Below are 27,489 nucleotides of genomic sequence, written 5' to 3' on the forward strand. Positions count from 1 at the left end.
TTTTCTACTGATTATATCTTCTTACATAAGTCAGCAATTTCCAAAAATTTAGTAATAAAGTTAGTGAAAATATCAGTCTTGAGAATTCAAAGTCCGGCTGTTTCGCTGCTTCAGTGGTCAGTGCGTAAGTTGTCTTTAGGTAATTTCCTCCTATTAGGAGCATTTTTAATGGAAAGATTTCCCGTCTCAGGTAAAGGCTTTACATCTGGGTTTCTTTTGTGAATTCTTATGCAAAGATCAAAGGATTTCGAGGAAGCACCAGGTCTTTCTTACATCAAACGCATGTCGGGCTTTCATTATCAGGAAGCCTACACATATTAGTCAGGTGATCCTGGCTGTTAGAGCACTTTTGTGGATTGTTCCAAAAGATTTGGCCATTTCCAAATCTTTGACAATGAAAACATATCATAATGCGTTTGTTCGTTCGACATCGTCTTATGGAGACTTTCAGATTCAAGATAGTCTTCACTTTGTAAATATTCATTCTTGCGTCATCGCTTTTTACCGAGGCAAAAAAAAGACAAGAAGCATCTCTTCTGTATCATGGATTTTCTTAGTAAATAGTTTGACTTTTCCCACAGAGTATCTTGCTATACAAAATTCCATCTTACTGCCTACATGGTCAGAATCTGCGGTAAGTACTCGGATACTCATTTTTATTGGTCTTTCTCCTTTAGTCCTAAATGTGCTAATAAGCAGTTCATTTTTCATCAAATGTCGTGAGAACTATCTGCTGCAGTTCCAAATATAAGAGTGGTTTTTATCTTTTGTCAGCGTTCCGGAATATTCTTTTATACCATGCCGGAAAAATGCCTTCTTAGTTTCTTCCAAACACAAAAAAGGGGCATTCTTTCTTTGCCATTATTTTCTTGATTGTCAAGGATGACAATCATGCTTTCCTCTTGAAAATCTATCTTAGTATCCTGCGGGGGGGGAACCGCAGCTAAGTGTCGAATTTATTGTTATCCGATGACTCTAGAACAGCAACATGGTTTGTGTCGTCTTGGCAAATTTCGTCGGTATGATCCATTCTTTATCTGAATTCAGCTGCTGTGGTGTAGCTATGGTGTAACTTTAGAAGAGGCGGGCTTATTAAATTTATTGTTTTTCCTCCTCGGTTAGAGAGAAGAGATATCATGTGTGTATTTCTTGAAAATATCTGACCTGTTAGGACCTCTAAACTGATCAAGAAAAGGCAATGTTTATCCATTACCGCTAGAAAGCCTTTCGTAATTTTGCATCGACGGTTTCCTACAGCATTTTTTAAGTTGCAGGCCCTCAGTAGTTCTAAGTGTGAGGAAGATCTCAGGAGAATCTTTACAATATAAGTCATCTTCCTCGTACCCAAATATATTAACAATATCTTTCACCTCCGCAATATTATTCGGAAAATGAAGAGAGGTTATAATGTCGAAAGGGTACGAGGCAGAGACGTCTCAAAGTAAGGAAAAACCAGCGGTGAACACGGAGCAAGAACATTCTGTGGTAGAAAGTCAATTGCAATGTGTAAATGTAATTACGGTATTATGGCATTAGCCAGCTAACCATGACAAGAATTACCCGGCAAAGCACTGTGTCGCGGAATTAAGCAAACTAGAATTTTACAAAAACGTGTTACCCACTAACTGCGCACGAGTTTGGAGTTCAAGCGTTGTGTTTGAGTTTTTTGTTTGTGATTAGTGTGTGGTTTCTTTTTTCTTGAGACATGTGCGTGTGTGTGATTATGGCAAAGCCTCGAGGGCTATTTGCCTAAGGGGAGGGATGCCTTCGTGGAGGACTTTCTAAGGGAAACTGGCTCGTATACACGTTACACATGGGGAAAACCACAAAAATGGAACGAATGGGCTGGCCCGTGCAGCCAGCCCATTTGCGGGATTCGAACCTCGGACCGAACTACCAGTGTTCATCGACTTTACCGCTCGGCCGCTTTTTCTTGAGACGAATAATCGTAATCCAAATGCGGAGTTTGCCTTCTAATGAAAAAGAAAATATTGCATATTTTAAGAAATATGGCATATTGCATAGTAGTAGAGAGTAGAAATGCGCATCCTTATACCAACAACCCTCTTTCTTACCAACAACTTTGGCGATCTATATTGATGTATAATTGATATCTTTACCGGATAATAAAAGTGAGTGTTGGGGTGAGAGAAAGTGTAGACATTTCGTTTAGGATATTCAAAATCACAATTGCCTGGCGGTATTACAATTTTGAAATAAACCTGTGATTGATGCTTTCTTTAAACATATGTTTTTGCCTTTCAGTTGACAGCCAACAATGGGTCCTTCTTTTCATCGAGCAAAAATATTTCCCTAGTAGTCTTTTCATTATTATTATTATATGCAAATGCAATGTGCATAGTAGGTAGTGAGGCAACACCTCAATTCGGAATCAATAAAAATTAAATCATGGTTTTCAATCTTCTTTAAAAAAGTTATTTGCTCTTCAAATGAGATAAACTACAAAGTTCTTTTCTCGTAAAGAAAGCAGAAAAGCAAAAATATTCTACCCATAATTGTTTTCTTCTAATAATAAAAATTTACTAATAAAGGTTCATATAACAAGTAATAGAGAAATACATCAGCTAGAAATATAAATTAAGGTAAAATTAGTCTTTGAATTAAAATTTTTTAAAGAATATTTCCATATTTTTAATTATACAAGCACACTGCACGCGATTAAAAGTATTCTGTTAATAATTCTTTTCTTATTCGATTTATCACTTTTAAATACAGCTTGCATAATGTATAGTAAGTAAAAGATGATGGGAATTGGAAAATTAAATGCGAGAGATATTCAAATCAGGCTTGAAATTGTTTTTAAAAGAAAACTTATTTCTTGAGATAAATGCTGGATACCTTTCTTCGACGAGCAAACAATGTTCTGCCAGGAATCTTTTAGCTTATTTTAATAAGTACTTACGAACATAATGTATATAATATGTACCAAAAGAACAGGAAAACTGCATATTCAGGTTAAGGTGAAATTCAATATTCGCATGAAATTTCTTTCTTTTTTTTTTTTTTTTTTTTTAATTCTGTGTATTAGTGTGAAACTTTTAAATTTCAGATTTATTTTTTCCTTTCCTACATACTCCAGCAATTTTCTTCTTGCTGTAAAACGCTGGAAATAACGGTAAATATACAATAAATAAAAATATTAACGAAGTTATAGGATGCAAAAAGGAATATTTTATTTCAACAAATTTATTTAATTATGCGTGTAGCTTTGTTTACAATTATCATATATAATACCTGTACTACTAATAATAATATTATTGTAATAATACTAATATACCAACAGACTCTTATCTGAAATTTACATTTGCTTCATTTTTTTATTACCAAATTTCACATTTGCTTATTGGATTCATGTCATCAAATATTGTACACTGAAAGTCTTGGGCAAACTCGGGCAGATTGGACATGGGTCCCTGCACTCTGAAACAAAAGGAATAGTATTTTAAATTCGTCCAAACATTTTAATACTTTAAATTTGTTGCAAAACCTTTTATTTTATTTGGATAATAATTAAAAAAAATTAAATATGCATTAAATATTTGGGATAATTCTGCAAATGCAAACATGTTTTATACTAAAAGCAATAATTTGGAATGAAAAATAACACACGTATCTCATCTCGGAGACCCCCAACTAAATTAAAAAGATTTTAATTTTACTTACCTAAATTTTTGTGGGATGCGTGATCCTGTGCGAATAATTTTGAGCAAATGATGAGGATCTATTTTCTCACACCATACCTGAAAGTGAGTTAGCAAAATTTACTACAAATATTATATTTAAAAAATATTATACACAAAGTGATTCGAATAGACTGAGGGAATACATTGTTAGTCCAAAGGGGGCTTTGTCCCTGAAGGACTATTGTTTTGGTTTTGCGATTTTGCGTTGGTTTACTATACTTTTCAAACTGTTGCTACCAAATGTTAGAGTCCTGCATTATATTTGAAGAAATTAAATAATGAAAAATCTGCATAAATGTATGTTTATTTCTCGCATTGTGATAAAACGACGGTACATACATCGATCGAATTTTGAATGACGTAATCCTCTTACAAATATGGGCATGTGGAAGACCAAATTTGAAATTTGGAATTTGCTTTATTATCGATTTCATATTTTGTAAAACTTTAAGGAATTTTTGATTAACAAACTCAAGGATTTCAAAGCGAGCAATAGCAACACTCTACGGGGGAAAAAAAGACCTTTTTATCTTCAGCGCGCGGAACTGTGTATCAGAAATTCTAAAGATATGCTCATTTTAAAATTATTTTGCGACATTGCCATTGAACTGAATTTTATTTAAGTGCAAAGACCATGATATTTAATAAATAAAGGTAACACACTGTAAGGATTATGTTAATTTGATTAACAATTAAATTTTAAGTTTCTTTCCTGTCAAATTCTTAACTTCAACTTACTACTTCCGGTCTGAATACATAATGAGGAAGAGCGGTATTTAACCGCGAAGTTCTTTGGTCTTAGTGAGAGAGAATCGGAGTTTCTGATTTTCTGATTTACGCGCGTCTGCCTTTTGACCACTCTTTCTCTCTCTCTCTCTCTCAAAGCTGTTATTACGCTCGGCCCGTACTCAGGCCCTTGATAGCTTCGCAGTCATCTGGTGTGTAAGGGGCCGACTGCATTAGAAACTTGATAGCTTCGGCTATATTTTTTTTTATTTAATCTTAGTTTTAGTTTAATTCTTAGTCTCTTAAGTTCAAGCCCGAGTGTCGGCATTGATTGTACACTCTAAGACGGAGTTCTGTTAAATCTTATTGGAATAATAAAGGGTTAGTTACCCTTCCATGTTGTTGTTTCTTGTCACACGAACTTAAGCGATTATTCGTTATCTAGTTCTTAAGATACGTAACTTTCTACAGTAACTGAGAAATACACTAGTGAAAGTCTTACAACACAAAACGTTAAAAAAACAACCCTTTGGACGTAATTTAAAATCTGAAACTTGCAGATTTTTTTTATTTATTGGCTGTTAAAATTATACCAACGACAAGAACAAAAGATATCACATAGAAATTTATTAGTAAAGTTAATAGAATAACAGATGACTATGCATATTCATATTATAATAAATCTTTCTAAACTCTTCATTTCACAGTTAAATCATGTCATATGATTATTGTATAATGCTAATAGCATAGGCAATTAAAAAACACTTCAGTCTATAATAATGTTAAAAAGTCGGAAAAAAAAAACTTTAGCAACGAATCAGAACTCTGAAAATGAAGTTAACCAAACCTGATTTCTAAAACTTCACTTTCCCCCCTCCCTTCTTGCTCTGTTAATATTGTTACGATTGCTGTTTTAAATAGAATCGTTGCATTTCCCCGTGCAATACTGCACGCGACTTAGTTGAAGAGAAAGCTAAGCCGGAAAAATTAAAAATAGAAGAGCACGCGCCTTTAATAAATAGATATCTCTAATTGCACCCTTTTGCTTTTCGAGAAAATACCAGAATATACTCGTGCGTGATTTAAAAAGCTTATAAAAGGAGGAAAACCTCTCAATTTGTGAGTTTCTTTATGAGTTTGTTTAGAATATTGCTGTTGTTTACTGTAGCGAATTCGCGGTGAAATCGGATTAGCTTTCTCTGTATGAATTAAGTTCTGTGAACCTTTTTAGTAATTTAAAAGATAACTGCTGTGAGATTGAGATATTGTACGAATATCTGACGAACTTTAAGCATTTTTTTTATTTGTTGTAATAATAATTAATTTTATTCACTTTTCATCGGACTTCTGCATTCAATTCATAACAAAACCGTACGCACGCAACAATATTTAGCTGGTTTTGTTTCATACCACTTATTTGCTATAAATACGTAAAACGCGCACAAACTTAAGAAAGGACGCATAACTTGCACTGCGTTAATAGTGTACATCAGTGACAAGCGTTAGGCATGAATGTAGAATTGGGTGCCCCTTCGATTAGCGACAAATTTTTTAAAATTTTGGTGATGAAACCCCACTTCTGGTTACCATCATAGTTTTAACATCGTTTTAGCTTCCTAATTTTATTTAAATGAAAGTAGATTGATGTGTACATGGACAAATTTAAGGCAGTGCGCAATGCCTAGTTTGTGCAATTCTAGGATGTTTTTTTAAGTGGAAACAGATCGATGTGTACATGGACACAAAGTTTGTGCTTTGACTTCTTATTTTGGCTTTGTGTAGCGGATATATTGAAATTGTGCCTTCCTGGCGCCGATCTTGGCGTCAAAAAAGAATCGTCAAGAAACAAGGGGCACCCAATAGTAAACTTTTACCCAAGCGTTATTTTAACAAGAGTTCAATGTGTTAAAAGGCCTCGAGTGCACCTACTTTTTTATGAACCTTCTTTTATCGTTAACATCTATGTAGTTATCCCTCTTTTTCTACATACATATAAATTATAAGTAAACAAGTAATTATGAGTAATTTAAAAAGCTGAATACTTGCACTAAATCTGCCAAGTAATAAATTAATGATTTATTATCAGAAAACTTTTTTATATATCATCACCAAGGAACATAAATTTATAAAACATCAAAAGAGTACCGAATCCACATGGGTGGATTCCAACTACGAAATAGAAAATTATTGCAAAGAATGGGTGTCTGGTCTAGGAGTTGAGACTTTTGATCAGTTGATAGATTTGATGGTGATTGACCAACTTAGACGTCAAGTTCCTCCTGAACTTCAAGATGATTTTCTTGATGAGTTGGTAGAGATGATTTCATTTAAAAAATTAGCTGAAAAACCTTATGCCTATGAAAACGTTCACGGAAACTTTCAAAAAAAGGCTTTCAGTGGATTAGCAGAAAAAAAGATACAATGCACTAACTCAAAGTAAAGTGAGTTCAGATAATAAAAATAAAACTGAAACTGAAAAAAAAATTGTCATCAGGATTTAATTCGCAAAGCTGATTCCACAGACCTAGAAGTCCACGTATAGATGATAAATATGAAAAACGAAAGACGCCACAATGTTATCAGGGTTGATTCTATCAACATTTAAGACCTCAATGTCTAAAACTTAAGAATAGTACTGAATCTTATGCTAATCTTAAAAGACTTAATAGAAATTTATCCTCTGGTTTTGCACTAAGTCTTTTAAGATTAGCAGAAGATTCAGTACTATTCTTAAGTTTTAGACAATGAGGTCTTAAATACCTTATACTAGTTTGGGTTACGTGAATGGTCATAAAATTCCTATATTAAGGGATTCAGGTGCTAATATTGATACAGTTTGTCGCAAATATATCACGGAAATGCTGACAGGTGAAAATACGTTGGTATAACAGCTTAGATTGGAATCCAACCTGTTTACCATTAGTTGAGGTCGAACTAGATTGCGATCTTGGGCGAGTAATAACTAAGGCTGCTATTATTAGAAATGAACTCGACAAAAGAAGGTATTTATTAGGCAATCGAACTTTTGCACTGTTGAATAAACAAAGAAAAGAACCTGATAGTCGTCCTCACCAGGTTAATGCCGTCTCTACTAAAGCTCAAAGGAAAACAGAAATAACTGAACGCGATCAAGAGAAGCTCTTGGAACCGATGGAGGTAGACATTGAAGCATCTAGAGATGCCTTTGAAGAAGAAGTTAAATTACCGGAATTAAACGTGGAAAATGAATCTCTCGTGAAAGTATTATACATTGACTCAAAAAGGTTGAAAGTAATGGCGTATATATGATTCCTGAAAGTGCAAGAAAAATTAATTAAATATGCAAGAAAAATTTTCCATTTAAATAAAACGTCGAAAAGAAAAATTCATTTTATTGTTTTTCCCTTTACTTTTTTTGGTGGATCTTTTGTTTTCTGAACTTTTTTATTTTTCCCATGGTCTGTGCACATCTGTGCAGAAAACTGTCACATCTACTTATAAATCGATCGCACGTAACTTCGAAGATATTTACGAAAATTTGAAAAACGACAAAGAAATTAATATTGAGAATCCTTTTACAATGCAGCTTTATCATCATCTTTCGGCTTTCGATTTAATATCAAAGGCGCTAATAATTGACGAAGAAAACAATTGCTGAAAGCAAATGGCAATTGAATATTATTCGAAAGGCACAGATGAACTGAGGAAAGGTTTGCTGTGAATTATAGCCGATGAACTAGTCCAACATGGAAGAGATCTAGGCGCCATCAAGAGAAAAAAAAAAAAAAGGAAGACTAATTTGAATACTCTCTATTTTCTTCCTATTTAAATTATAATTTGAATACTGTCTATTTTCTTCCTGTTTAAACCTGATGTAAAATTATTTGGTCAAAGCTTAAAATTTTGGTCTAAAGTTTGGAACTTATGAGAGAAATTACCTTCTCTTAAAATAACTGAGAAGGCCAAGCTCATAAATTTTCGAATTTTACTGAAATTTTCCTTCGGAAAATGTCTCTCCGTTGGAGAAGAGGTTGCAACAGATTTAATATTGTTATTAATCTCTCGTGCATTTGAAATAGATGAATAATAATGTACAGGTTACTGTCAATATTGAAGCGCAGGTACGAAAGCCGTATGCGGTTCTCGCACGAAGCATGTAATTATTTTATTTTAAATAAGTTTCAGTTTGTTTTCTTTTCTTGTTTGTATGTCGCCATTTTGAGTGTAAAATAAAAATTATTGCTGTGTTCCATCATTGGAGTTTGCTTCAAATTGCGAAAGAAGTATCACATGACACACGACAGGCAAAGAAGGGTTAATAGAAGACGGCTTACGTGCGCTGCCCTTATCCAAAATAACTGATCCGGTGTGAAGTCAGATACAGCCAGCGGCCTTGCTTCTGGCTCCCTCTCTGATATATATGTTTTATAGGCCTGTAGTGAAATAAAAACAAAAAATATGTATAAATATATCTTACAAAACTAAATTAGAAGGTTCAATTATACAAAAAGCCTCATCCTAATCTATATACATTGGTGTGCAAAAATTAAGGACGAAGTCGAAAAATTAGCATATCAGCTGAATGAAGAGGCAGAGCGGACAGAAAGACCAATCAGGAGATTAAGTAAGGTGATGTACGGTAGCACATGCGCAGATATGCAGGTAGACGTAATGGGGGAGTGTCTGAGTAGTATAAAGCATGTTGTTGGTGTAAGATCAGTATTTCTGGCAAAGAGATTGCACGCCGTATAGCAGTTAAAATCACACCGAGTTGCTGCCTCAACGAGAAATGGCGAATAATCAATCTGTTAGACGACATCTGGATGCTTTTACCCGAGGTCGAATCATTGGGAAGTTGGAGGAAGGCCGCAGTGTGACAAGTGTGGCTGCAGAGTTCGGAATTGCTCACAGCATCGTTTCACGACTTTGGAGACAATTTCAAACTACAGGAACAGCTATCCGGGGGTTTAGTAGTGGTCATCCACGAGGAACCACACCCGCAGATGACCGGTATATTGCCTTACAGGCCAGAAGAAACAGGCGGCAGACAGCGGGAGAAATCGCTAGACGCACGACACAGGCGACTGGACGACCGATATCGCGTTTTACCGTGGCCAGAAGACTGCACGGTGGTGGTTTGTTTGCACGACGCCCTGTACGGTGTGTACCTCTAACGCCTGCCCATCGGAGAAGGCGTTCTCTGTGGTGCCGGGAACACCGGAATTGGAGAGACAATGAATGGGGACGAGTACTCTTTACAGATGAGAGCAGATTCAGTCTGAGTAGCGATTCTCATCGCATACTCATCTGGAGAGAGCGGGGAAGCCAAGCCACAATCATCCCTCGAACATCATTGAAAGGGACAGGTATGGAGGTGGCGGTGTTCTCGTTTGGGGAGGCATCATGCTTGGTAGTCGTACAGACCTTCACATCTTCGACGCAGGTTCAGTCAACGGGACCCGTTATTGTAACGAGATTCTTCTTCCATATGTGCGTCTTTTTAGAGGCGCTATGGGTCCGCAGTTCCTTTTCATGGACGACAATGCACCATGTCAACGCACAGTACCTGCCGAACAGCTCTTAGAGAGTGAGGATATTGAACGTATGGATTGGCCGGCACGATCTCCGGATCTCAATCCCATCGAGCATGTATGGTATTTTCTAGGCAGACTCTTGGCAGCTCGTACCTTACCACCAGTAACGATTCCGGAGCTTCGAATGGCGCTGCAAGACGAATGGGCAGCAATGCCTCAACAACTCATTGACACCCTCATTCTCAGCATGGACAGACGCTGTGAAACCTGCCTAGCAGTCAGGGGAGATCATATCCCCTATTAAAGACCGGATGTTTCTTGCTGGACATCCATCACAGGGATGTTTCGGCCTTCAGTCGCATTGCGCTCCATGCTACTTTTTCAATAAAGCTTCTTTTTATCCCTCTATTTCTCTTTTAGTAAGTGTTGCTTACATTACTCATGTCCTTACGTATTGGGGATCTTACGGTATTAAATGTGTTGATTTGGAAAGCTTTGGTACAAAGTTATATTGAAAAAACCGTCTCGTCCTTAATTTTTGCACACCAGTGTGTATGAAATAATAAGAGCACATGCTTAGAGCACATACATGGATGCTTAGAGCACATACATGGATGCTTAGAGCACATACATGGATGCTTAGAGCACATACATGGATACAAATAATAAGAGCACATACATGGATACAAATAATAAGAGCACATACATGGATACAAATAATAAGAGCACATACATGGATACAAATAATAAGAGCACATACATGGATACAAATAATAAGAGCACATACATGGATACAAATAATAAGAGCACAGACATGGATGCTTGCTTAGATCCATATTGAAGAAGAATTTTGATTGCGTAGTATCTAAAGAACTTGGCAGTTGAGGCAGTTTTAATTCTATTTTTATTTGCAATTGAAATTTGTGGCCACAATCACTTGTCACTCTAGTCGTGCCTCTCCGCTACATCTTTGATATTTTTGAGATAGGAAGCAAGCCACCGAAATTACATCTTAGCAGAGTAGAGAGCAAAAGCTGAAGTGCGTAGTTAAGCAAGATGGAAGCACGCGAAGAGAAAAGTTTTGGTTTGCAATTTGGTGATTGGTCAAGAGGCATCTGCATTAAGGGTTAAGTAAGATCGCATGATTAATTTGAATGACGCAGTTTAGACTTAAGCGCTATTTTTAGGACAGATAGATGAAGTTCAAAAATGAAAATAGAAAATAAAAGATGTAATAGCGAATTAAATTTAGAAGTTTGCTTTCATATTTTTTATCTTACATATATAAAGAATAAGGTCTGTTTGTTTCTCCTCTAATAACTCATAACTAGTATAGCTAGCGTCACCAAACTTTCTACAATTCTTTTCTGGGCCCTGGAAAATGTCGACGTCGACTTCGAACTGGTAAAATGCATTATGCAATAAAATATGCATTCCAGTGAATGCATAATAGATATCTATAACTGAAACTTGTTCGAGTTTTAAAATTAGAGAATTTCGGAATTACATTGGTGTTACTTAAATTTATTTTTGGCAGTCAGGAGAAGATTTAACGCGATCTAATCTTCCCATGGCCATTTTGAGGATTAATGGAAAATAATTATTCGAATGTTTTTAGCTCAAAGGGGTATTAGCCAGGAAGGGCTATTAGTCTCGAAAGAGCATTTTGCGTTGAATCATTATAAACAGTTGTATCACTTTTCAAATTGTTGCCACCAAGTATTAGCCCCCTGTATTATACTTAAAGAAATTAAATAACGAAGAATGCGCATGAATGGATGTGTGTTTCTCTCATTGTAAAAAACAACGATACCTAGTGTCATCAATTTTTTAATGAAAGTCATCCACCCGAATATGGGCATCTGGAAGCCCGAATCTTGAATTTCGAATTTGTTTTATTATCTTTTCACATTTTTTAAAAGAACGAATTTTTGGTGAACAAACTCATCGATTTTAAAGTGAGCAGTGACAATACACTGTATGGAATATAATATTTTTATCTTCAGTGCGCGAGACTGTCGAGCGAAAATTCTATATGTAAGCTGTTTTCAAATATTTTTAACAAAAGGGGACGTTTCCCAAATGCTTTCGAAACGTGTAATGTATGTATAAATGAAAAAACGAGACTTAAATACTTGTTGAAGGTTAAAAAAATGAACCATTTAATTTTTATAACAATTTTTGAATATCTCAATTTAACCACTCACTGAAAAAAAAAAAAATTTACTAGACGAATATTGTGTTTTTGTTTAAAATTCTTGGCAATGAATTGGGAAGCAAAGAATTTCTTTTCAGCTGCCTGAGTTTAAAGAAATAATATCTTAAAAGTTTAAAGAAATAATATCTTAAAATTTTTTTTAGAAACAAATTACCCATATTTATGCAAAGTCATTTCGTAACGAAAAGTCCCGCTACTCGAAATTTTCCATTTATATAACGTGAAGGCGGACCAATTTCCAATTAAAAAAAAATCCATAAAGAAGCATATGGATTCCTGGCAGGAATCCTCCTGCTAGGCTGATAGTTTTCGTGTCTCAGCAATTAATAAAAACCTAACTATCTTCAAAGGTAGGCAACCTGATTAAAAATATGATATGTTAATTAAAGTTCAATTTTAAATTGAATACCGAATCAAATCTACATTCGTTTCTTCACTTTTTATGGTATTATTTCTTTATCCCTGAAATATATATAGTAAAGTTTTGTCCCTTCAGGCTATGTTAAGTAATATCTGGAATGAGGACCGCCAAAATTTCGATCATTAGCTACTAATAGGTAGCTGGAAAATTTTTGATGGTAAATATATTATCGATTTAAGTTTCGTAATTGATTTGCGACCTTGGAAACCAAAAATGTTGATTTTGTTTTTCATGATATACAAATTTTACGTAAACAGTACTTGCTTTTAAAAATAAGATCAATAAAATTAATGTAACTGTATTTTTTAGCGAAAGTGCTCTTTTCGTAGTTAAAAAAAACTGGAAGATTTCAGATTTTAAATAAAAACAATGTAACAGTATTTTTTAGCGAAAGTGCTCTTTTCGTAGTTAAAATAAATCTGAAAGGTTTCAGATTTTAAATGTTCAAAGGGGCGTTTTTTTAACGTTTTGTGGGTTACCTTTATTTATTAAATATTATGTTCTACGTACTCAAACTATAAAATTCAGTTCATTAGCAATATCGCAAATTGATTTTAAATTGAGCATATCTTTAAAATTTCCGATACAGAGTCTCGCGCGCTGGAGATAATTTTTTTTCCCGTACACTGCTGCCGTTGCTCGCTTTGAAATCGTTTAGTTTTTTAATCAAAAATTCGTTGAAGTGTTATAAAATCTGGATTCGATAATAAAACAAATTTCAAATTTAAATTAGGACTTCCGCATGCCCATATTCTATGGAAGATTACGTTATTCAAATTTTGGTGGCTCTAGGTTACCGTTGTTTTATCACAATGCAAGAAACATACTTACATTCATGCAGATTCTTCATTATTTAATTTCTTTAAATAAAAGACAGGGCGATAAAATATAGTGGCAACGATTTGAAAAGTGATACAGCCTTTTAAAGTTTTCAACGCAAAATGCCAAAACGAAATTAATAGTCTTTCAGGCAAATTGCCCCTTTGGACTAAAAAAGAAAGACAGCAAACAGGTTTCCACCTCATTTGAGCGAGATCTAATGCGATATTTGCCAAGATTATAATGTTTTATGAAAGAACGTTTTTCTAAAATAAATTTCTTTCTCCTTCCCCCCCCCCAAAAAAAATTCAAATATAATACTGTATATAGATTTTAGCCCAAAAATTAAAAAGAAATGTAATTATTATTTATTATAACATATTATTACAATTAATTAAATAACTATAGTAATAATTTATTATCATATAATTATTATAAATATTCATCAGCAAATTTCTTTTTGTTTAGTGTATATTAAGGTAAATACATTTTAAAAGATAAAAAAGATATATTTCAAAGATAAAAATTGAATATAATAATTATTTATTGTCATAAAATTATTATAATCAATTATAATAATTGTTATATTAAATTTAATTATAATGATAATATAATAAAAAAAATTATACAGTATAATAAAGAATTATAATAATTATTATATAGTAATAGTTATTTATTACACTTTATCATAAAGTTATGTATAAACAGCAAAACTCGGTTTAGAAAACACTTCAATTTTTAGCAATATATGCACAAATAACTAACTGTGCAAAATTTAACACAATATAAACAAACAGTTAATTACAAATGATCATACATACGTATAACAAACATCTATAAGTATAACTAACATATGTCTTACGTATAACAAACATCATATTACCTTAGATTACTTAAAAGTAATGTTCTGCCTTCTGAAATCCTTGAAAGCCGTGAAAACAATCAGAAAAAATAAGTACTGAAAAAATCCCGAACTTGGGATTTACAGCCATTTCGCCCTATTTCATAAGTAAAACGGTCCGAATGACGCATGCTTGTTTGTGTTCATGATCTCGGCTGTTGTGATTAAACTATAGCTAGGTACTTTGCAAACAATTTACGTTTTTTTTCGTATATTGCGATTTTGTTATCAACATCTACGTAAGCATTTAGGTTGAAAAAAACAAGAAATTTTCTTTTCAACTTCTGCTATATTTATTAATTAGTCAGTACCATGATTCTCATTTTCTCTTTTTTTAGATCAGAACTGGCTTTCTATCGGCAGAAACTAGTTTTTTGCCGTGCCGGTGGCAAAAATGAAAATGGCCATAACTGGCAGAAACTAGTAAAGGTAATCGAAATATTATATTGCTGAGTAATATACGAGTACTAATTTTTTCATAAAACACAGAGATATTTCTTACCCAATAAGCTGCTTTCAGACCTATGGTGTCAGCTGTAGTTTCAACTAAAAGTTTATTTGTAATCTGGGAAAGATAACTTGTTATATATACATATACAAAATACACATACTTACATATAACACATATACATACTTATATAATACATCTTTATAACTATTACAGCTTAATTAACGATAAGTCATCTTTCTTAAACTTTTTTATTCTTGTATTATCTCGGTAAAAATTAACCCTTGCACAAATAACTTTGAATATCGTTCTTAGATTATTCAGATGATAGTTTTTGATTACATCCTTTTCTATGCGTAAAGGAAGAAATTTCTTTTTGAGTAAATTTCTTTCAGAAATGTATAATAATAGTGGAAATTAAATAGATAAATAGTTTCAGCAGAAGTTATAATCATTTTCCTATTTTCCTTAAATTTTGTAAAATATTTCACACTTTTATTATTCTTAATTCTGCTTTACTTTGAGGCTGTGCAGAAACCCTCTGGATTTCTTAATCCCTCTTCGAAAGTTACTTCTTCTCTACAGCAGTGAACATCCATTAAAATTTGGTTTTCTTTGTCTCATGATATACAAAATATGTTATTCGAGAGAAACGTACATGCATTTCCATAGCAATGGGCTATTCTACGCAAAAATAAGCAAAAAGGGTAACCTTAATTTGACAAAGATAAATTTTACTTTTGTTCAAACTCCACAAGGCCCATTAGCCTCAGAGCTCCCGTAAAATCGCTAAACACTTATTGTTCGCTCTGAACTTCCCTTAGAAACTCCTACACGAAGGTATCCTTCCCTCAGACAGAAAGAGTATGTTTTGTCAGATTCAAACGACCTAATTTTTAGGAAAGCAGAAAACTTATGAAGTCTCGTTTTCTTTGGTAGAATCAAATGTAAGAAACTTCTGAAAACCTTAAGGGAATTATTAGTATATCTTGTAAAATACCACATAGACTGAGAATGTTAAACACCCTTTTATTTAACTCAAATACAAGTTAACAGAAGGCGCTTCTCATGCTTACAGAAGCCAACATTGATAGCCTAAATCAAAAGGAAATTGAATTACTAAATAAATGTAAGTTCGGCTACGCAATCAGAGAATGCGCAAGTTTGTGACTTAAAGTTGGCGTGACAAGCTTAATGGCGAGTATAACACAATACCGCAGAATGCAGATCTCAGCAGAATCAAACTAGTAACGTGGCCTTCAGCAGACGGAACACGCACTGATTCTATCCTCTTAAACCTTCGCTTAAATACTTTCTCCATTTTACCCCATTTGAATATACGTGAGCTAGAAATTTACATCCTGGCAGGAAAATAGGAAACGAGAAGGACAATAAAGCAAATTAACATGGTTAATAAAATTAAATGTATACTCTACAAATTTTATATGGATTGCAAACGGGACCAGAATTATGAATGGAATTATTGACCTTCTGCTGTGCCTCATATGTAGTTCTACAACATAATAAGGAGTTACAGCATTATAAATACAATAAGTCAGTATTTGTAATAAAAGCTGTTGTTTCTTTTAAGCATCACTTACTGCCGCAATCTTATCTAAATGACTTGGTATATGATTTTAACTTACCAAACGCAGCACTGTGGCATGCTATTTGATTTTCACTAACTTATAGAAATTTAATACATATTTTTCCTGAATGACTCATTTCATCAAACAATCGCTCATTCCAGAGAATTATACAGACTTGAATGGCAAACACTTTAGTATAAAGTTAGAGAAACAGCGCGTAGCGGTAGAAGTGTTTAGATTAAAGTTGGCTAACGCCCAGTACGCTTGTGTCTTAAACTAAACCTCTTTTCGAGGAAGCATTCGATATCAAAGTAATTTAGTCAAGGTATCTGGTAATTTTGTATTATACTGTTTTATTTCCTCCCTCACAAGTTGTAAAGCAGAATAATTTAAGTTCGATATTTTGTTGTTTGTGTGATTTCTTCATTTAGTTAAGCTATCAGTGATAACTCTCCTCTTAGCTTTTAAGTAACAGCTGATAGGTGAGAGATGGAACATGAGGTAGAAATAATTAGAAACATCCTCCAATTATTGCTACAGCATTACTTGTTTCAACATTTAAAGGCTGGAATCTGCCATAAAAATGACTGAAATATGCTCTTCCGTCAACATCAAAGAGAAATCAGGCAGGCATGTTCTAAATAAGAAATTGAATTCGATGCTATGTTAGTATTATTAAGGTTGTAGGGTTTATATTTATTTTAACTAACATTTATTTTAAGTTTAAACTATCTTTCCTGTCAAGCCTTACTTTCCCCTGGAACTGCCAATGCCAGAGTATGTAAATTTTAGTAGAACGCGCAAGGATTCAAATTATCAGCAGAAGTATTCTGATTTAAATAGAAAGGAAACGAGTTCGAGGTGTGATATTCTTACTTCACGAGCGCGGAGGTAGTTGGCCAGAAATTGAAGAACCCCGCGTTTCGGCCTGTGTGCTTGCCTGGAAGTAGTGTTAATCGTTCAAGTGATCTTCAAGTTTGCTGAATTAGCAGCGGTATTGTAAAACGCGGTGAGGTTAGTTACTTTTAGAGAGCCTCGTAGTTAGAGTCTTGTCTTTAGTTTCTTTTCAGGTTATTATTTTTATTTGACCGCCGAGTTGGCGCAGTTTGTGAGCGTCAAGAGCACGCACTTGTAATTTATTACGTTGAATAAAAAGGGACTTAAACCCTTAACAAGACTCTGTCTTTTATCCAGTTTTCACAGTCACCTCTTGGTTGCGTGCAAGTTGGAGGCGCGCAACGCTACGAGGTCAAAATAAAAGGCTTAATAATCACTTCTGTTTGTTGATTCTTTGAAAACTAGCTTGAAAACAGTGCTACTTCAGAAAAAGAACCTGTTTCTATAGATGTAACTGGCATAAAAGAAACATATGAAAACGCGAATCTTATACAAATATAATCCGAATACAAATATGAAAAGTATTCTTGGAAATTGCGTGGAGATCAGAAAGCGATTGTCCTCTAACCTGCATTAAGATGCTAAACTCTGCTGTTTCTTAGAGATTTACAGAGTTTGTCCGAAAAGTAGTAAGAGTGAATTTTTTTTACTTTATTCACAGTTTTGGCCCATCGACTTTAAAGTTTCCAAAATATGCCCCTTCTGCATCAACACAGCCTTTCCAGCGACTCTGTCAGTCACGGAAGGCCCTTTGGAACACAGAAATTAGAATGCTCTTCAGCTCCTTCGTTACGGCCACTTGAATGGCCTGGACCGAGCCGTGGTGCTGTCCTTTCATGACCCTTATCAGTCGGGAGAGGAAATCTGAAGGAGAGACATCTGGGCTGTAATGTGGGGAAGCTGTGTGATGCCATGTTTGGTCAGGAAGTCTATGACAGCAAAGGTAATGAGGCTTGACGTATTGCCGTGTTGGAGCCTGGACGGACGCAGGCGACTCGTTTTCTGAGTCTTTTAAGTACTTCCACGTAGAATGGAGCAAAATAGAATGCAGCCAATATAAAAGATATAATAAAATCGTAGAATGCAGCCAAAATAAAAGGCTAAAAATATCAAGCAGAATTGTCAAAATTATAATTACTTGTCAGAGTGCAGATTAAATGGCGCTGATAAGCCGCTTAGGTACTTTTCCGTTTTGCCGACTCAGGCGACAAAGTCGCCAATAATGTTACAACTGATTACCAAACGTAATATTTTCGCTGATAACTTTTTACGCCTCATTTTCAAAACAAGTCACAGCTCTTTCTTATCAGATTGATTGTTTCTTTCAATACTGGCATACAATTACATAGAATTTTTACCACATAGTTCAATTTTATGCCTTAAGGCCAATTCACGGTAATTAAGTCAATTAGGGTGTAATCACACTGCTCACTCGAAAGCGAAAATAAGGTTAAATAACACAAAGGGTTAAATTCGTCAATTATAATGAGAATGCACTAGCGAAGTAAAGCACTGTGGTTTTACGTAATTTCTGAGTAAGCTATTCGTACTCTTTCATTTAAACTTGTATTCCAAATTAAGATTTAACTTGAAATTAATGTAGATAATTACTGAGAGAATTAAGTGATATCACTTGGTGTCACGTGATATGAACCGGCGAATCAGGATGTTGAACCATGAAAGCATGGTAAATTCTCAAATTAATCTCTTTTTACAAATTTATTGTCTTTATTTATTGGCTTTATACAACATTTTAAACGATATTAAAATGTTTATGCCTTCAAAATAAAAAATTCTTAAGAAGTAAAATTTGTTAAAATTTTTTATCTGTATACTGTATGTTGTCGCCAATAAAGTCTGCTTGGCGAGAATTGCGCCGGCGAAACGGAAAAGTACCGCCGCTTATAAGATGCAAAAGTATATTTTCACCGAAACTTATGCAAGCAGTGGATTGCAATAGGGATCCATTTTTAACGCCTTCCTGTCCGTGAAGTTAAAATAAAGGAAGTCATATTTGTATGTATTAAGAAGCTGAGGAAATCCTGCGAAGATTTCTATGTCTCAAATGACGTAGAAAAAAATAAATGCAGTGTTAAGATGCCGAACGAGTTAAGATTGCAAATGGGGGGGGGGAAGTAACAGACTGTAAGAACGTTCTTCAAGATAATTGTCTTGGTAAAAAGTAGAAGATCTTCTAATGTTGATTTTAAATTTCATCTTAAGGTGTCGATATATTTGTAAAAGTCCATTATAACATTAATAAACTTAAAACCATAGCTTCAAAGAGTGATATATATCTCTCACAATTCCTTTTTCACCTTTTTTTACTGCTGCAAAAAATTCCAGTTTTCAAAATCTATGTTTGGCTACTCTGCATGTTAAAACTCGACAGAAGATATTAATTCCGCTTCTCTTTTAGATCCTTAGAACACTTATTGGTTGATCTTTAGATTATGGTAACTTGGCGATTTTTTGGCGAAAATTTGGCGACCAACTCTCCTACAGCAACCCTCTATTTTTTTTTTCCCGCCGCCATTTTGTCTTCAGGAAGTAAAGACATGTTTCTTTTCTTTTTATCTACTGAACACTTTTTCCAACAATCTACTAGCCGAATTACACTTATGCTAGAAATTTTATCTAATAAAACTGCTTAATCATGACAAATATTCACTGCAAAATTGGGAAAAGTGCACAATAGCATACTCCTTACGCGTTTTTCAAAATAACACATACACATAAACCATGTACACGTCGACTTATTTTTACTTAAAATAACATCCCAGAATTACACAAAAATGGCATTGCGCACACTCTTCACTATATCCATGTACACAGCTTTTTTCTCATAAATTAGAAAAATTTCACGAAAATACATGACAATTTTCTGAATCTTTAAACCCGGTAAAAAGAACATATATGAAATTACCTGATCGCGAAAAAGTATATACCCTTTCCAAATATGAACATTTCCACATATAAAATAAATAAAATATCCAAAAACTTTTACCTCTAAATCATCTATTATACTATAAACGTCACCAACGAATTCATACCGCAAGCATTACAAATACTTAGTGTCAAATATTTAAATTATTTCCATCCACGTTTACTTCAACTAAAACGTATACCAAATTCGTACAAACATAAAATTCACAAAATAACTATCATTTAATTAAAATATCACTAAACCATGTACACGTCAACTTATTTTTACTTAAAACAAAAATACCAGAATTGCACAAAAATGGCATTGCGCACACTCTTCACCATATCCATGTACACTGCTTTTTTCTGATAAATTAGAAAAATTTCACGAAAATGCATGACAATTTTCTGAATCTTTAAACCCGTTAAAAAGAACATATATGAAATTACCTAATAACGAAAAAGTATATACCCTTTCCAAATATGAACATTTCCACGTATAAAATAAAATATCCAAAAACTTTTACCTCTAAATTGTCTATTATATTATAAACGTCACCAACGAATTCATACCGCAAACATTACAAATACTTAGTGTCAAATATTTAAATTGTTTCCATCCACGTTTACTTCAACTAAAACGTATACCAAATTCCTACAAACATAAAATTCACAAAATAACTATCATTTAATTAAAATATAATTAAATTCAAAAACACTACTTAAAATATAAATAAGCACATACATTAAATTAATAAAAATTAGCTTACAATCCTAATTACTTTAAACTAAATCATTGCTAATAACAATTTACCCAATAATACCAAATTCCTTTACTTCCACCTTACATTTAGAACAATGCATAAAAGTAATATCCTCAAATAATTAAAAATACTAACTTACCTAATCTTCTTCAGAATCTTGCTTACATTTTCACCAGATTTCTTGCACCGCCATTCAAACTTATCAGTAATATCCTTCCTTTCACACAATCTCATTTCATTCCCACATTTTGGACATTCATACTTATCCGCAATTAAACCTACACTCATGCACCATTCAACCAATTCTTTTGAATTATCACACAAACGCATTAAAAATCTAGAATTCACTTTAGACAGCGCCATACAATCCCAAAATTATTCAACCCTACTTCACACAACACACAATGAAGCTTAATACAAAATAATATACAGCCACAGATATTTTTCCAAATTCCCCCCTTTTCCGATTAAAGAACCGTAATTCGTCCATTAATATCACATGACATATCCCATGATCTCTCATTTTCCTCACACAAAATAATGCGTAATCGGAACTGAGTACTGCTCACATTATTACCAAAGTCCCAGGTAGTAACCTTTATCGCCTCCAAAATGTCGCCAAACTACCAGTTACCATATTCTAAAGATCAGCCCTGTTATGCTTCGAATGATATTGTTGCGTTCTACGGATTTGTGGATTCGGAGTAACTGATGATAACACTTGATGAAGAATCAAAGCACAATTTATTCACCAGTAGGCACTATTACACAGGGCAGTTCCAAAGAAATGTTTATAGTCGTCGAAATTCTATGACAAACACTCTGAAACAATCAGCAACACAGCCTTCAGGCTATAATGGGGAAAACAGCTTCACGGCAAAGCATAAGGAACAATCCCCGTCTCGATCGATCGCTCTCAAGCTAACCTCTGAACTCAAGACACTACTAGGCTACTAAAGCTATATATACTAAAGAATATATAGCTTTAATCTACCTTCGAAAATGTTCTCGGGAAAACGGCCAAGAATGCGTTTAGTATGTTCTCGCTCTGTCTAGGCATCTTCAAGTTTGTTGCCCAATATCGCCAAATAGGCGATTTCCCGCCAAATCTGGCAACCCTGCTTTTCTCTGCCTCTTTCTGAAGCTCAGCGCAGCTGAGCTTTCGCAGCAATATTTTATTTTGTCAAGAGCTAGTGAATTCTTTAAACGAACCATTTCAGCAACTTTTCTAATAGATTTTGCTTTTTATAATTATAAATTAGGAAGAAATTTACGGATTTCAAATTATATGTGCTATCTTGAAAAAGCTAAAATAACAAATTTTCGAAATAGAATGAAGTCAGAACTTTTATTGACGAATCCAAGCAGAGAGTTCGAAATATTTTCTATTATATGTTTTCTGTAAAATAATGTCTTAAATGCACATATTGTATTTGTTTCTTTTTTTTAAATTTTTGTTCCAGAAATGTATACTAAGCAGTTATTTACGTGCTATGATTTTATAATCTCATTATATTTATGACCAGACGAGGAAACAATATCTGATTTTAATGCATTTTAATTTATTATTATTATTATTATTATTATTATTATTTTTTTGTTTTATGCTTTTATAATATTTAAAAAATTATTTTTATTTACATATACCATTCTCTGCTGATTACTGTCTTGGGCAAAAAGTACAATTTTTAATAAATATGCTGTAAATATTCTAATAATGATACAGTTTGATAGATTTTAATCTTGCAATTCTCAGTCAAGTGAAGTGTAGAAATAATAAAATAATGCAAAATGACTGTAAAGAGAAACACAGAGACTGGGCAAAATTAAAACAAAAAATTCTAATGAACCCAAAATAGGAAAGACCATATTTCATTTTTCACTTAAGCCCCAAAGGAAAATAATTATTCAGGATTAGCATAAAGGATTCATTCATTTTTAAAAGGTTAGATATTTTCAAATGTAATACTCGTACACTCATGAAAAATATATGAAAAGAACCACAAACTCACCAAATTATTTTCACTATTTCACCACTGAATATCACCTTGGTGGCGAAATCTTCATCTTCCAATGTTTCCTGCATGTTGACGCAAAAATATAGTCGACGGGAGTAATCCTTCGGCTTTAATTGTTGCAGGAGTTACACATGGTACGGTTTGAAATATCTGATATTTCAAAATATCCGATTTTTTGCGTTGACGCAAAATATTCTACCCAGTTTTTTTGCAGTATTCCGAATCTGGTCAATTAACAGGACGAACATCTAGACAACAATGCTACAAAATGTATGGGATGAGCTCGATTATCGTCTGGACGTATACCTTGTCGGCAAAGGAGCACATACTGAATATTTGTAAGAGGGTGTATAAACTTAATGAGTTTGTGATTCTTTTCATATCTCTTACATGTGTGTATGTGAAATACTTTTGAAAATATAGCCTTTTCAAAACGAATGAAGCATTTATGCTAGCCCTATATACACTCATGTCCAAAATTATCTTTACATACCCAAAAATGATGATATTCAATGAAGTATCGAATCAATGTGATCCGTATTTGCAGGGAATGTGTCAAAACCAAGCCTAATTAGCATTATCCAATCAAAAGTAATCAAACGGTTTGTGATATGCAAATCTAGGCGTTACGTCATCCAAGGGTGAATCAAGCGCTTTGCGCAAACTGAATATTTGAGTGAATTTCTGCAACATAGCGTTTGATTTCAGTGTGTAGGGACTCAAAGCGGTTTGTTATGGCTTCGAAGTATCATTTGGAAGAATCTGTAAAGTGGCGAATTATCGGCCGTTTAGAAGCAGGGCAGTCAATCATGGAAACAGCCACATGTCTGAATATTTCAAGACAGACAGTCTCTAAGCTATGGAAACAGTTTCAAAATGATGGAAGTGTTGTAAGGAGGCCTGGACAAGGTCGGAAACGAATGACAACTGCTTCTGAAGATCGGTATCTGGCATTAACTGCCCGTCGTAACAGAAAGGCTACTGCTCGCCAGTTAATTCAGAGCTTGCAGCTGCCACTGGAACTGTTGCATCACGGCAAACAATATACAGAAGGCTTAATGAAAAAGGCCTTTATGCCAGAAAGCCAAGGGTATGTGTTTTACTGTCTTCACAGAAAAAGAGGGATCGCTTTAATTGGTGTAAAGAACATCAAAATTGGACTGAACATCAATGGTCCCATGTTCTCTTTACTGATGAGTCGCGGTTTAGTTTAACTGGTGATTCTAAACGTGTTTACATCTGGAGGGAGTCAGGAACACGAAATAATCCCTCGAACAATGTTAAACGTGACCGTTTCGGTAGTGGAGGTGTGATGGTATGGTGTGGAAAAATGATCGATGGACGTACGCCCCTACACGTGTTCAGCAGCGGATCTGTGACAGGCCAGATATATCGAGATGAGGTCTTAGATCCTTATGTAAGACTTTTCAGGGGTGCATATGGACCTGACTTTTTATTTATGGATGATAATGCCCGTCCACATCAAGCAAACCTTGTCGATGAATTCCTTGAAAGTGAAGACATTAAGCGAATACCTTGGCCACCAAACTCTCCTGACCTTAACCCGATAGAGAACTCATGGGACTACATTGGAAGAGCAATTGCACGTATACATCCTCCTCCTAGAGATGTAAATCGCTCTGAAGACGGCATTGCTGGAAGAGTGGAGATTAATTCCCCAAACTGTGGTTAACAACGTTATTTCCAGCCTTAAAACACTTTGTGATATGTGTGTACAAGTCAGGGGAGATCATCTTCCATATTAAATTCGTAAGACTTGATTCTTTTTCTGAATCATTCCTTTTTTTCTTAACTCTCTTTGTCACACTTTATTACCATTTTTATTGTTTCATGCTACAATTTTATATCATATGAGGTGATCTTCAATTTTTTCTTTTGCATTTATGTGTCATCATGTTATGTATGATTCCACGAAAATTCATTAAATTATATGTCATATTCTCTGAGAAATCCGTGAATTTATACATGTAAACATAATTTTGGACATATACCAAATGTACGAATAGGATATTAAAACTTTGTCTGATAAATAACTTCAGTTTGTCGAAGCCTTGGGTAAAATAAAAAAAAGAATAAAAATGAATAAGTTTTCTTTTGCGTTTTGTCCTGTTTGTTTAACATTTCATTAAGAATGAAAAAGAAGGTAAAAATATAAAATTTATGAAAATACCTAAATGAATTTATCAATTTACATTAATTACTCATTGACTTTCCTATATATGTTGAAGAAGAAAGAATTTAATTGTATCTTACCTTAGGCGTGAATGCACCAGCATGAAATGCGTAGCTCCTGTATCGTTGCCTGATGCATTGTGACTTCTCTTCAAATCTTTGGGTTGCGTTATTGCTCCACCAATTTACATCATTACCCTTTCTATCAGATCTCTGACCTATAATATTAAGATCAGTATTGAATTAAAAAAAGGGATATTTTCCATTTTGATAATCAAGTTCGGCATTCTTGTCTTAAATGATCATTATAAATTTCCAATATAGGGGAGTCATAAAAAAGACACCCCCGATGTATGAATACGGTCTAGGCGTTCAACTACTGAAAATGAAATTTCAGATATTGTTATTTGAACGTATGCGTTCGAGATTGTGATGATTTAATAAAATAGAGCTCTTACGGTTACTGTTATAGAGAGAATATTTCGAAACCTATGAATGGCAACACAAATTGATAAGTGCATTGAAAAATCATAAATGGCGTTGGAAAGATACACGCATAATAAAAATTATCAGCGTAAAGCTTTTGCAAATAAGAACATTGTAAGGGACCAATAGTAACATAATAAAGGCGAGGGGGGAACTTTTATTGGAATTACAATTTTTTAACATTCCTACCTTCGCAAATGATAGCGCATTGCATGCGAGAGATTGCTGACAGCCATGCAAAGGTTACATCACAGGAGGAATCTATATATCTTCATGTTTTATGGCGTCTTTCAATTTTAACAAATCTCGTGGATGTGAAGTGTACGCCTTAGATTTCAGATAATCCCAAAATGAAAAATCTATCGGAGTTAAGTCGGGGTATCGCCATGGCCGCAAATTTACGGGAGATAACTCTATCTTAAAAATTTGTACGCACTGAAAACTTGCAATTCCAACAAAACAAATTTTCTCTCTTCTCTTAATGTTCTTCTTTGCAAATGTGACGGGAATTTTCGTCATACTTGTGCAGTTCCAACTCAATTTAGGGTTTTGCAATGGGCTCGGTTTCCACACGAAAAAAGTGGTGTTGTTTTGTGACTTATCTCACTTATCTGACAGTAAGATCAGGACAAGTCTACGAAGTTCGTCAGGGCAAGGACAACAAGACTCCGCCTATTGTTAGTAAGAGCTTTGAGCACCATATAGGTGAGAGTACGACTTCGCCCAGTTCCATCCTCGATTTTCCTCGATTTTCATGAAGAGCACTCCGAGAGAACGGACACGAGAGTCTTGCACCCCTCTTCCCTTACCACCAAACTCTCCAGAGGTCTTTCGGCTCGTCTTATATTTCGAGTGCCTCCAAGCCGCACAGCCACTATATGTTTACAGACATTCGCGCCTTCTCCGCTATTCGAATCCAGGCAGTTCGATAACGCAGTAGGCTCATCTGACCACTATACTGTCTGAGCGCCAGGAAAAAAGTGGGTGCTGCCATTCAAAAATTTTGAAATGTTTTCACTGTAACCGTCACCATGAGAGTTCTATATTCTTAAATCATCACAATATCGAGCGCGCACCTTCAAATAAAAATATCTGAAGTTTCATTTTGATTGGTTGAGACGATAGGCCCCTATGGATTCATACATCGCGGAAGTTTTGTTATGACTACCTGTACATACAACTACTCTCCAAGTTGAAATATAAAATACATAACTTTGCTTTAAACGCTCCACCACTGAAAAAAATTGGGAAAAGTGTTTGGCAAATGGCCCAGTTAGTTTAATGATTTTACACTCCTGTTTGCTAAGTGACATCGATTTGAATAAATAGTTCGTTGTCAATGTTGATTTATATGTATTTCTCCTTTCTGTGGTATGTGACTCGAAAAAAAAAAGAAGTAGAGAGCTTATATTTAATTTTTAATACAAACCGTAGTTGACTGTTATGTTTCCTTTAAAACCGGTCTTCTAAAGTAAGTCATATGTGTGCCAGTGATATTCCAGACTCCAAAATGGGGATACACGACGATTTCTGTGACTTAGGGTTTGCACTAATAAGCAGAAATAAAGAAAATATTGAGAAAGTACCGCAGGTTGACTTCTAATGAAGAACGTCAAAAGACCATTAGCTAGATTTCTTAGGAACCCTTCTTCAGCCGATAATTTTTGGGGAAAAGCAACACAGTGCTTACATCTCAATCACTCTAACTGGTAAAAACATCCTGCTCGGGATGCATTTATTAGCCCCTCCCTATATTACCGACCAGCCAGTCCAAAGGGGCTTTGTCTCTGAAGGACTATTGTTTTCGTTTTGTGATTTTGCGTTGAAAACTTTAAAAGGCTGTATCACTTTTCAAATCGTTGTCACG

At 34.4% G+C, this 27,489-nt stretch overlaps 1 protein-coding gene across 2 annotated transcripts in view; it reads right to left on the minus strand.

The window, feature by feature from the left end:
- Positions 1 to 3,175: 3,175 nt before the first annotated feature.
- Positions 3,176 to 27,489, minus strand: part of LOC118186901 (neprilysin-2-like) — a 120,505-nt gene continuing 96,191 nt past the window's right edge. For both annotated transcript variants that reach the window (XM_085810343.1, XM_085810342.1), the window contains 5 exons: positions 25,218 to 25,354; positions 14,805 to 14,867; positions 8,744 to 8,842; positions 3,685 to 3,761; positions 3,176 to 3,441 (listed from right to left, as the gene is read on the minus strand). In XM_085810343.1, the coding sequence (XP_085666469.1) occupies positions 3,342 to 3,441; positions 3,685 to 3,761; positions 8,744 to 8,842; positions 14,805 to 14,867; positions 25,218 to 25,354 (476 nt within the window). In that variant the 3' untranslated portion in view covers positions 3,176 to 3,341. The remainder of the gene's footprint in view (positions 3,442 to 3,684; positions 3,762 to 8,743; positions 8,843 to 14,804; positions 14,868 to 25,217; positions 25,355 to 27,489) is intronic.

This window comes from Stegodyphus dumicola, chromosome 2 (assembly GCF_044657685.1).
Source record: "Stegodyphus dumicola isolate Sdum_Otavi_A_Nest chromosome 2, ASM4465768v1".
Lineage (NCBI taxonomy): Eukaryota > Metazoa > Arthropoda > Arachnida > Araneae > Eresidae > Stegodyphus > Stegodyphus dumicola.